This window comes from Scatophagus argus, chromosome 18 (assembly GCF_020382885.2).
Source record: "Scatophagus argus isolate fScaArg1 chromosome 18, fScaArg1.pri, whole genome shotgun sequence".
NCBI lineage: Eukaryota > Metazoa > Chordata > Actinopteri > Scatophagidae > Scatophagus > Scatophagus argus.
In genome coordinates, this window is record NC_058510.1 from 18171285 (window position 1) to 18184549 (window position 13265).

A 13265-nucleotide genomic window follows, 5' to 3' on the forward strand; every position below is an offset into this window, starting at 1 on the left:
ACCAGCCTGTTTTATCACAAAAGATGAAATAAAGCTGAGGCAGCTTTTTGTTCCGACTAAACAAAGAGGAAGGTATTACGTACAGACTGAGAATGGGAGGGGAGGAAAAGGCAGTACATCTGTCTGAGCTGCTGGTGATAAATATGCAGCAGGCTGATCTAAAGGTTAGACAGCCTGCACCCTGACAGCTGCTCTAACTGAGACACACACACACACACACACACACACACACACATTTAATATAGACAGAGTATAAGGTAGAAGCCTTGATCAACGAGTCCAACAAAGTAATCACCATTGTTGTCTTCCAAATGTCTTCTTCAATGTTTCCTAACACAGATAACATTAATAAACAGGCATTTCTCATATTAGAAGTCTGCCAGCTAGACAGGACAAGACTGTCTCCGTTGTTTCTATGAGTCTCTGCTTCAATGTGAATCTAATCCACTCCAGCAGAAAGAATAGTCCAACTCATTGTTATGAAGAGGATGGTTTGGTTTATTTCTGTGTTTGGTGCATGTATCTAAAGGAAGATCAGTGACATTTCTGAAAACACTCTCCAAGGCAGACACATCGGAAAATATGTCACGTCAATATATACTACATGGAACTGAATGCAGCTACAACAACAGAATTCATGTGAAATGCAGTGACTAATGAATTATTATTATACACCGTAAGAAAGGTTCGTTTTTGTTTATTCTTGTGTGGCAGCTTCCTTTTCCTGTCTTCAGTTTGTTTCTCAAACAGTCATCTGGTGTTACAGTTGGTGGGTTACACTCACAAACAAAGTGTGGCTCCTCTTCTCAAGCTATGTTTACTGAGATAGAGCAAGAGACAAAACAGGAACTCTAAATGATTCATCTTCCCTCCTTTGTGTTGTTTAGTTTCTGAAGCAAAAGTTATTCTGACATTGCTGATTGATAAAATTATATTCAAATTCTGCCAAAAATACTGTGAGAATCTGGGTTAATTAAAATAATGAATATATCCACCATCTTTCACGCATGCACTGCCACTCTAAAATCATTCCAGACAACATGCATGTGAGAAAGCAAATGTCCATATCAGTTAGCCTGGACATTAAATGGACTGTCTGTGTGGTGTCCAAAATCATATGTGAACATAATAGGTCATTGTCCATCTGCAGAATTCACAACAAGCAAGTGGGCATTTTGATGACACAGATGATGCTGTACAAAGTGTATTCACTTTCACCAAACTTTATACTCTTTTCTGATTGCCTGTATACTGCTTTGCACTCTTTGTTAATATTGAGGATACTAGGGATAAACCAGTTATCAGATGTGACATTCAGAATTTGTATTTTTCTTGTTCGATTGTCAGCCAAAATACAAACAACAAAACAAAAATTTATTTTTACTGCACATGTTCCAAATATCAGTTATCCAACGCCTACTAACTGGTACTGTATCTGCGTTGAATCACATCAGTCTATCCCTTATCCAAATACATGTAGTATTCATATCAATGGAAAAACAGACATCATTAGAGTCGTCCTCCTTCACCCTCTATCCAGGTGCCACCTTTTGCCTAAACCAAATGGAGTGTTTCTAGTAGGCAAAAAGATGTCTGACATGGACAGTCTCCTGTTGTGTGCTGCACGTGTGAAAGCGAAACTCCATGACAAGCAGCTCAGATATGAAAACGGCTGTGCAAAAAGACAAACCTACCTGAGTGGAGCAGGGATAGTAAAAGAGGCGGGGGTGGAAGTTAATGGAGGGGGTGGGGTGAGGTGGGGTAGGGGGGGGGGGTTTGAAGCAGCTGACTCACAGCTCAGACTACCAGCTGACTGTCTGGTTGGCTGATCCAGTGCCTGGCCCCCTTCCTACGTCTACAACACGGTTATTACAGGCTGCACTGCTACACTACAGGCTCTGCATCCAAATAACCCCTAGTACTGTGACACAGAAATGCCAAAGCATGAAGCAAATGCAGTATGAAATAACACAATTATGCACAATAATGGATATAAAGAAGGACAACTGCCTTCAGCCATAGCTGTTAAATTAGAACTGGAAGAGCAGTTTATCGGTATATCAAACTGAAATTCATAAAAAACACATCTGATGCTGTTTGGATAACATGCAGGAACAAATGCTTTAATATTTCATGTTTTAGTCATGTGCAAACATTACACTAATACACTTACACTAAACATTTTTCTTGTTGTGTATCTTTCAACAGCGCGTTACTTGCTTCATCATGCTAAGTTGTAGCATAATGCACGTCCCAGAACCTCACAACAAAAAACTAGAGATGCACCAGTCAATCAGCCAAGGACCAGAATCGGATGATTTTCAGCATGCTCGGCCCAGACCGGAAACTGGCCAGTTAGTCTCCCATTCCAACACGGCCCATTTTATGCATGCGGCACAGGCAATTACTCACAGCCGCACACTAACTAATTCTTCACTGTGAGTGAAGAACACACAAAGCTCGCAATTCATTATACATGCAAGGCCAAAGTAAACTGTGGGGGACTACTACAAAAATGTTCGGAACAGCAAACCTAATCAGACGCTTAAAACACCATCGTCCAGCGGAGCATGCCCAGCATGAAGAAGCTAACAATGGAAAGGTGGCTAAAGGTAAAGCTAGCCAGAGCTTAGTGCCAGTCACAAGCCGGCAGCGTCTCCTATCTTCCCTTGGTATGAGCAGTGAAAAGACCAAAGCAATTACAAGGAAAATTATGGAACTGATGGGCCTGTTTGATCAGCAGTTCTCCATAGTTGAGAATAGAGTGTTACCAGACTAGCGTGGCTGCTTTAAGAGATAGAGCAATATGTATGTGAACGCGTAAGGAGTGAGTGATCAAGTGAGAGCGAGCGTGTGCAGCGAAGCACAAGTGTATGCAGAGTTAGCCATAAGTTTGAGTTAACTGTAAATGTCCGGTGCAGCTTACAGTCGGTCGGTAAATAAATGCTATGACTTCTCAAGACCAAGCACAGCTCCTGTGTACTGTTTCACCACTGCTTGTAAAGTTAACAGGTTAGCCCCAAAGCACAAGTTAGCTTTGGCTAAATCTCCACTGCTTCCCGACCAAGGTCCAGAAACTAAGCAGAGAAAAGATTAACAAGCAGCTTCAGAAATGTGATAAATGACCTCAGACCTGGTGAATTTATAAGCTTACTGTAAAATGACATAAATAACATTTCTTTTGTTATATAAATCTGCTGCACCTGTTTTTGTTGAGTAGGCTAAAGTACTGCACCTATAGCTCACTTGGTAGGGCGTGCACGCCGTGTTGCAGTGGCCCTGGGTTCGACTCCTGCGTGTGGCTCATTTGTTTTTTGGGGGGGGGGGGGTTTAGGGGGCAGCTGCGGCCTCGAGGTTGGAGGAGTGGCACGTGATCGGAAGGTCGTTGTTCAATTCCCCCACCAGACAGGCAGGAAAAATTTGGGTGTGGTGAAGTGATTAATGTGAAAAATGCTCCCCCACTCCATTAGCCGGCTGATGATGATAATGATGAAGTGCCCTTGAGCAAGGCACTTAACCCCCAATTTGCTCCCCGGGCGCTTGATGCTGCCCACTGCTCCTGTGTGTGTTTCACTGCATGTAATTTCCTGGGTGTTGCATGTGTGTGTTCAACTAAGGATGGGTTAAATGCAGAAGACAAATTCAGTGTGTGTATGTAAAAATATATATACTGTCAATAAAGTGATTGTTCTTCTTCTTCTAAAATGTATCAGATAAAGCAGCGTATGCAGCTCATTTTAAGTTAATTGTTATTTGTAGCTCTGCTTTATTTTGAGAGGAAATTGTAAAGTTTAATAACTTCTTTTATCAGAGAAGCAAAATTGTGCATCGAACAAAAGTTGATTTTTGTTTGTATATGCTGTCAATTATAGTTTTTAGAAAGAAAATTGAAACCGGCAGGTCCCATTTAAAAAAAACAAACAAACAAAAAAACAGTAGTTCGTATCGACCAAGAAAATTGCCATCGGTACAAATACACAACAAAACAAAGCAGAGAAGAAATATTTCTTTGAAAGAGACTAACATTATCAATGTGGTAGCCAAGACAGAGCATGGAAAAACAGGATTTGACCCTGTTGAACTGACCAAGACAAAGCTGTTATTTATGTTGTGCTACATAATCTGACTTATTTGCTCTTACTCAATTTAAAATGTGTACCATGTATCCCATCCATCCTTGTATTGGACTAGACATGACTCTGCAATTGCAGAAGAACAAACCTATTCAAGTTTCTTGATGCAAAGTGACAACATGTCTGTGACAAGGTCGATTCAAAGTGAGCCAAGTCACCGGAAGAAACCAGAGAACACGTTTTCATATGTTAACCTGATAAAACCCACATTTACACTGAGGTGGTCAGATATCGCTTTAAAACTGTAACATCGACATTATTTTTGAAACTGGCATATTGTAAGTCTGTTAGAGAGACATTACACTGTAGCCTCAAGAGTTTGGGGATTTTCATATTTGTTTTTTGTTGTTTTTTTAGTCTGAGCATGTGGACTGATGGCGTAGTGAGAATACATGCTCTGCTGGGAGATCACACTGTACGCTGCAGGCATGTGTCTGATAAATAACAAAAAAAACATGCTGTTTGCCTGTGGCAGGCAGCTAATTTAGATTTTATCTTCAGATACAAAGTCACTCCTTTGAATGGCTATAACAACGAGTATCTCCCCGTCTGAACTCTTCAAATACTGCACTAGTAACAACTGTTAACAACTCTTAGAGAATAGGGACTGACAGTTTTTTCTTCCCAATAGCAGGTGTTGATTATTAGTAATCATATATATCGAACCGATACATTTTCAGTAAAAACCTTTTTTTAAAAGTTAAAATTCAGAATAGTGACTTATGGACAATTTACTCAAGTACTTTACTACAAGTACTTCATTACGATTTTGGAGGTACCTGCCTTTACACTTGCACTCCACAACATTCTGGAGGCAAATATTGTACTTTTTACTGCACTGCATTCATCTGATTGGCTGTGTTGATAGGCTATTATGCATGATGCTGTCAGTGTACTGTAAGTATAATGACAATAAAGGTTTCTATGCTATTCTACGTATAATCAATCATCATAACCAGTAGTGTTGTTAAGGATGCTGAATGAGACCACAGAGTGTGACTACAGACAGAGGGATGTCTGCATCAGAGCCAAAGCTCTGCATTTTCAAATCAATTTATTTTATCAGTGTTAGGACCACTAATGGAAAAAATGCTTAATATAAGATCCAATAATCATAAATAATTTAATAAATCAGTCTATTCCTATTAGTTACCGTGGTCAGTTATCCCATGGGTCAGTCAAAAAAAAATTCCCAAGTCACCTAGTGCAATAGGTGCCAGACAGTAACAGAAATTTGCTACATCATAACCTTTACAGACGCTGAATACTGACTTCCTTCCTGCCTTCAAAGTGATTTCCTCATTAGAATGAAATCACTGAAAAAACATGTCATATGTAACTACATCAAGACATTCAGTGACAGTCGCTACATTTCTTTGGTAGAAGCAAACAGCAGGGCAATATGATGTGCTCTGAATTGCTAAGGGAGGTTTGGGCGGAGGCTTCGTGTTTGAGACGCAGGCATTTTTTCTGACACAAAGCCAAGTCTGAAAAAGCTGTTGTAGCTGCTGTATTGGCTTGTATTTTCAGAGGAGTAATGGAGAATGGGAAGAATTGGTTACCTCATGCACACAAGAACTACAAGAAAATACTGTTCACTTCAGCTTTCAAAAAGAGACAGGTCTCTTCAGACTTCTAGTCCGGAGGTATATCCAACATTTTTAAGTCAAAATAACAAAAGCTCACTGGCAGAAATCATTTTACAGAAATAAATGTAAGTCATTCTAATTCACATTCCCCTCTGTCATGTACATGTATAACTTTTGCCTCTCAAAAACACAGAATCAGCAGTGGAGCTTGTGATTCCCTGGCCTGCCCATGAAGGAGAGCAGAGTGGGGGGGACATTCATTAACGCGTTGGTGCCTTTGAATCCGATGGTCACTGGCATGGCTACAACCGCTCAAATTAGTTGTGGTTCCTTGGGCCAGGACAACGGGCGTCCAGGGTCACCCGCATGCCTGGCATTCTTCTACTTCTAGTACTGACAGCAGCGGCACACAGCACCCAGAAAAACAACACGGCACAAGCATTTTGTAGAAACAAACAACGGAGACAAAAATATGGCCCCCAGCAGCTGGAGAGGGGCGTAAGAACATAGTGCAGATGAAAGTAAGCGCAAAACATCAACTCTCTGCAGTCTTAGTGGAATGTCTACAGTTCAGTAAGAACATTAAAAAAAAAAAAAAAAAGCACAACATATCTGTTGAACCTGACAGAAAAGAGGAAGTAGAGCGCCCACAGTGGCCTTGATGAATATCCCATGCTGAAAAATATTCTTTTTTGATTTGTGTTCTAAAGGAGTGAACTCCCTGGTCTCAACTACAAATGGGTTATACAACGCTTGTAGTACTTAATACGTATGATCAATTTGAAAAATACTCTACGAAATTTCAGCAGATGGTAACATCCCTGGGGCCTTCGGAGAATTTTATGACATCAACTTAATTATAGATTTTAACCTGCTTCAAGTGGTAGTGGAAATGATAAAATTAAGAGTGCTTCAAAACACCAGTGCGACAGCTAAAATTACCAATTTTTTTTGAGTGTGACATTCCTTTAATCACCTTCAACACCGCGGGCACTTGTTTATATATTATGGACTGAGAAACCTCAGCAGGCAATGAAGAACGATGTTTGCTGAATGCAGATGAGATCAAGGAGCCACAAACCAAATGCATCTGATCACTGGTTATAGAAAACCAACTGTGGTCAATTTATTATCAAATTTAGGTTTAACCTTTCTTTCAGCACATTGATCATCAGTCTATCACCAACTAATTTGCCAGTTATGTTTAGATTAATCATTGTCTATAAAATGAGAATTTCACAGACCCCAAGGTGATGCTTTTAAATCTTGTTTTGCCCTTCCAGCCCATGTGTGGGATATAGGTGCACATGTAAACATTCAAAATAGTTTCTAAATTATTTATTTCAGGATTTTCATGCCCAGCACCTGGGCACAAGAAAAGCAGAGGTAACATCCTAAACGGATTCTCCACATTTTCTGATTGAGAGTGTCTCTCGACTGCTGACAGCCGTATTCCATACACATGTGCTTGCATGGCTTTACTCAGCTTGACTCGGCACGTCAGCCCAGTGCGGCAGGGATTTGCATGTCCTTCACAACAGGGCTACTTACTTGAAGGTGTGTCTTTAACTGATGACATGCTTTAGTCGATAATATTTAAAATCAGGGAGCTGATCCATGGCTGTGGCTTGTAGTCAAAGAAGTAGCGGTTAAAAGGTGGATAAATAAATTCTGTTTTTGACAAAAATGTCTCCCATTAGTTTTTGCTGTGATTGTTTTTCCATCACACACAGCGGGCAAAAGAAGTAATTTACCTGCAGGAGGTGAACTGTTTGCAGAGGTGCAGCAAGAGTCTGTTGTCTGCAGCTCTTAGGCTACTACCTCACTGCCCGTTTCTGCTTGTAGGCTACAGTTCCTCCCTGCAGTATTACCAAAGAATACCCACAAACAAAGCTCAATTTCCTGCAAAATCTTCATTTTAAAAAAAAAGTCCCGTTATTTCGAAACTGAAAAGGCTTTCATCAGCACTACTTAACACGACTCATACAGACAAAAGTTGCTATAAGAAAACAGTAAAATATAGCTGATATCTGAAAGTACAAACAGGAACGCAGCAGAGAAACTCAACTTCAAACCACATCGATTCTGTTAGAAGCGGCAGGAGGACTGACAGCTGAACAAAGAGAATTTTTTAAAAAACATTTTTTTCTCTAGTCTGCACCTAAGTTGAGTCTCACAACACTCACTTGTTTGAGAAGCAGGGGGGGTTCGTCACGGCCGTGGTTAGTGAGACCCCACCTGCAACCTTCTCGGCGGAGGGCAGGACGTGTTACGGCCAGACTCGAGGAATGGTTCATCTTAGGCATGGCTGCACAGCCTGTTTAAATTTGTAACTCAACTCGGACAGGCCAGGAGCGCCACTGGAAAAGTCCTATGAGAGGTCTCACAGAACAGTCATCCTTTATACCAGTCACTCCAGCTAAATGCGGCCCATTTATTTACTATGCTTAAGGGGTGGGGGGTAGAAGAACAAGGGCTGAGGGGGTGAGAGGGAGAACCAAGTGACAGAGCGCGGGGACGGAGCATAGTAGGCGACAGGATGACTTGAGGCTGGTAGAATGAGGAGAGTAATAGTGACACCACCTAATTTAGCACACTACCAGCACTCGGATGTGTGCGGATGCTTTGTGAGTGTGTATAGTGCTGCATGTGAATGCCGCTAAAGCAAGTGTATGTGAGCTGCAGGGGTGTGGTCGTGAACACTGAGCAGCAACGTGACATGTAAAGGTGTCACCAAAGGAGCTCTCTATCCCTCTGTGACTCCATATAAAATCTAATGCACAGTCAGATATTCACGTTACTCACACAGCAGCCGAAGCGTGCGCCGGCGCACAAATTCTTTTGTCTAATCGGCGGGCCAGATTATCTGCATCTAAAATATTGGATTCTTTTCTGATGTAAATGATACGGCTCAGGCCGTGGACCCACGCCATGACAATCCTATTGCTGGACAAAGAAAGAGGAATTCCCACCCTCATTGTGTGTCCCCGAGCCAACATATCAATTTAATAACCTGCCTGCATCTGAGGCAGCGAAGGGGTATATGAGGACACGATCGTGCTATTGGCATGACTATGTTCTGATGAGATCTTTATGTATGCTGTTTGAAAAGCATGTTATTCCACTCACGATGAGGCTCCCTCTCTCTCTCTCTCTCCACACAAAGGAATGTTACACAAAGGAAACGCGTGAGTCTGTGAATCAATAGGGGAACAAACACTATCGGCTGTTTGAATCTATGAGAAAGGCCTTCTCCTTTTGCAATATGCTGACCACTGAAACAAAGAAGAATGAAAAACAACAGTTCCGTTGCTAAATTAAAATGAAAACCTCAGCACAAGGAGAGCTCTCATGAATGGCACCAGCGGTTGTGGCTGGTCTATCAGTGCCGTTCTCCAATGAGTAGCATCAGTATCACAGATCTTGTGGGGTAATTCAATACTGCTTATCGGTAACAGTAAACACCTAATTAAACATGACTCAACATTCCTCCGCGATTTGGAGGCTATGGTCTACTCGGTATGAATGGAAAAAAAAAGCTGAGTAGGTCTTCTTTGAGCAATTCAACTGCGGTGTTTCTCCACTGCAATTATACGCAAGGAACTAAAAGTATCACTGCAAAGCTGTATTTTAAGTCGAGTTTGATTGAAATGTTGTCTGAGAGCCAAATGAACCGGAACACTTCAACAAATGGTCAAAGACTAAGAAAATTCAAGGCAGCGTTAAACTGGTACATTTGAATGGAGTTTGGCGAACCCGGGTGCGTTGTATAGCTTCGGGAGAATGAAGTACTCAGGAAATTGCTTTTCTTCTCTTGACAACAAGCCGTTTAACTGAGGTGTCTAACTCCATGTCGTATGTCTGAAAAAATAAGACCGATGTCAGCACTCGAATCACGTGAATGACTGCAAGTTCCTAGACACTAAACCGCCTTTGAGGTACAGCGAAAACGAAAACGCAAATAAACCGAAACTCTGTTGTTATAGTTTAAACACCGCTATCGGCAGCGATCAAAAGCTAGCAGGCTAACGTGTCGGGGAGAAGTACAGACGCTGTTGTTAAATAGCAAGTTAAACCATCAGCTAACATCAGCAGCTGATTAATAAACTCGACAAGACGGTATACAGGATAGAAGATAAATTTACAGGACACGACAACAAACATTAGCTCGAGAAAAAAAGTCATCAAGTTGTTGTCTGCTTTACGTTCTCCCTCCTTCCCATGCACACACTACGACAAAGACATTTCTGAGCAACAATGTCATTATCGTAGGATGAGATGAGAAGTAGTAACTGAGCTACAAAGATGAGGTGAAACGGTGTTGCACCGAGAGATAACGGTGCCCTGAAAAAGACAGAACCACTCAGCCCTGAGGCAACACGAACTTACGCAATTCAACTTAAGCTATGTGCCCCCCCCAACCCCCTCCAATAAAAAAAAGAAAAAAGAAAAAAAAACCTGCGAGGGAACATAATCTGAGCACAAGGTAAATGAACAACCAATGCTTGACAAAGAGCAAACATCCACTCAGTGATGCTGCCAACTTTGTATTTGCGAAACTGAGGACTGTTCCTCCGGCAGACTCCAGTGCTCTTTGTTGACAAAGAATCCAAAAGCTGGGACCAAAACCTGGCCGAAGTGAGGCCAGCTTTGATCCTGAGCTACAACCGCCAGCCCTTTAAGGCTCACTGTGACTTTTAGCTCCTTGCTCCTTTTTTCCCAGACAATAAACATTCCTCAGACAGGCAGCAGAAGGCTGGCCACCGACCCTGCGCCATCTTAGTTAGACACACTCTGCTTCTTCAGGCTTCTTGAACAAAGAGCTTTTCAAACGAAAGTGGCCGAACACGAGAGTGTAACTTTCGAAAAACACAAAACACAACTCCACGTTGTCCATTTAAAAGCACTTACCGGTATTTTCTTGTATCCTTGTCCAGAACAGAAGGACGAACAGAAGGCATGGTATTGCATCCATCGTGGCTACGGACCAGACTGGCTACCCACTGTGAACTTCTCCCAGCGCTGATGAAGGTAGATGCTGATTGGCTAATGGAGCACCGATTCCCGCCCCTTTATCGTTTGCTGGGGAGAAGGTCGATGCTGATTGGCGGAGACGCCTGCCACACCCCGCCCCACTGGAGCAACGCTACCACTGCTGTAAACAAACACTGTTGCTATTCACTATAATGACAAATTATAAATTTATCAGGTTACACCCTTTTACACTTTTATAAAAAAGATAGGTCTGTGCCTATGATTTGATAACTAACAAGTAATAACTCCACTATAAGCAAACCTAATAACTCTCAACTCTCCAAACAACCTATCAATGCATATAATTTTCGTACTACTGCCTATTTTAATCAGAGTTTTGTCGAATTTTGCCTGAGCCCCACGAAAAATCTAATATAGACAAAGGCTAAATGTATGGAATATGCATGATTCCTCTTCAAATATCTCCTCAAGTTAATACGTGAGTAGAATCCTCAACAGAAAAGCACAACTTTGTGAGGGGAAAAGTCTTATGTGCCAGAGAAAGGCAGATAGGAAGGTGACACTCGTGATATTGTCAGAAAGAAAGAACATGTCACAGTGGCTCTGACTGAGGGAACATATAATAAAAATAACATTAGCAAACAGAGATAACACTCTTACTGACACTCTTCCCAGATAGGATATCCTCAATGACATGCTGTGGCTAGACCTGTGTGAGTTGTTCATATGTCAGTCACTGACAAATAAACACACACACATACACAAATACTCGCTCACACATACAGACCAAAGCCTCACACAATCACTGCCCCTTAAGCGCACACACACTAACATATCCTTCGCACATTGTTCTAAGACCGGTCACCCTTCCTTTGTCTTGTCTTAAGTAGACCCACCCACCCACACACACACGCATGCACTTGACCTGCCCCCCCCCCCTCTTTCTAATGCACACACTCACACACACACTCACTCTCCTTGGTCTCCAGAGTGTGTGACAGAGATTGATGATGGCCCATTATGTGATGTCCAACTGAGCCCTGCATGGCCGGCATGCATGCACAGACACACACGCACGCACACACACACACACACACAAACTGGCACACTCTCATGCATATTTATTGTAGTTATGCCTAAAAGTGAAGAATAAAAATTATAATGTTAGTTAAAGGACCAGTCACTTATAGTTAAATGAATCATGTGAAGCAAAAAAAGAGACAAAATATGTTGGATCTTATTTAAAATCCTAATCCTATATTATATTCACTTAAACAGATGTCGCTAAATGCAGAGGCACCGCTGACACCCCATCCCCCCCTAAAACACACACACACACACACTCACACACACAAAGGCACCACCTGCTCTTGGCAGTAATCAAATGCTGTTCATGCTTTAGCTCTTGTACCTGTCTCATTTGGATTTACAATTTTGGCATTTAGCTGAAGCATTCATCCAGAATGAGATGCAATGTGTGGAACAGTAGAGAAGGCTCAGAAATTTTTAATCACAAATTTACATCCACTCAACAGTAAGTGGTGTGAAGGTTGATTACAGTATTGTCATAAACACACAATGATGTTGCAAAAAAAAAAAAAAAAAAAAGATGGTGTAAGGAAAAAGAGGGATAGCCTGTGTCAAGGTATTCAAATTCACGCACTATGGAATTACAGAATATTGAGAATTCTGTCTGATATCGGGCAAAAGCTGCAGTACCTCTATAGGCCACTAGATGATTTCTCCAAGAAAGCCCAGATTGTACTGAGAAATACAAATGATACGCTTGATAAAAGTATCGGGATGAGGCTGGTTTTCATGGGGTTGGGTTAAGCACCTTACTTTCAGTGAAGGGTCATCTTAATGTTTCGGCGTACCAAGACATTGTGGACAATGTTATGTAACTTTGTGGCAACAGTTTGTAGAAGGCCCTTTTCTATTCCAGCATGACTGTGTCCCAGCACACAAAGCAGAGCTCCATAAAGACATGGTTGTATGAGTTTGGTGTGGAAGAACTTGACTGGCCCACACAGAGTCCTGACCTCAATCCCATCCAACACCTTTGAGATGAACTGGAATGGAGATTGCGAGCCAGACCTTTTGGTCCAACATCACAATATCTGACCTCACAAATGCTCTACTGCATGAATGGGCAAAAACTCCCACATGAATGCTCCAACATGTTGTGGAAAGCCTTCTCAGAAGAGTGGAAGCTGTTAGAGCTGTTACACTGTCATATTCATATTCATATTTAGAATGCCATGTCATTAAGGTTCCTGTTCCTGTAATAGTCGGGTGTCCCAATACTTTTGTACATACAGTATATTTAAGGATATGGCACAGTTAATCAGAATTCAGAAGTGACTAGTGCCACCCGATACCCCCCTTCTGAACACACCCCTGCTGATGAGAGGTTGCTACTCGTTCCGTCAAGTACTTTTTTGCTCTGTGTATTTCATAGCTCCTGAAGTGTGTTCCTGCACACGACCAGGCCTTGAACTGGCATCATTTATCTTTCACACAAAGAGGATATTTGATTTGCTACATT

At 41.8% G+C, this 13265-nt stretch overlaps 1 protein-coding gene across 2 annotated transcripts in view; it reads right to left on the bottom strand.

The window, feature by feature from the left end:
• Positions 1-10777, bottom strand: part of tgfbr1b (transforming growth factor, beta receptor 1 b) — a 71375-nt gene extending 60598 nt beyond the window's left edge. For both annotated transcript variants that reach the window (XM_046372136.1, XM_046372135.1), the window contains exon 1: positions 10634-10777. In XM_046372136.1, the coding sequence (XP_046228092.1) occupies positions 10634-10697 (64 nt within the window). In that variant the 5' untranslated portion in view covers positions 10698-10777. The remainder of the gene's footprint in view (positions 1-10633) is intronic.
• Between the last annotated feature and the right edge of the window lie 2488 nt (positions 10778-13265).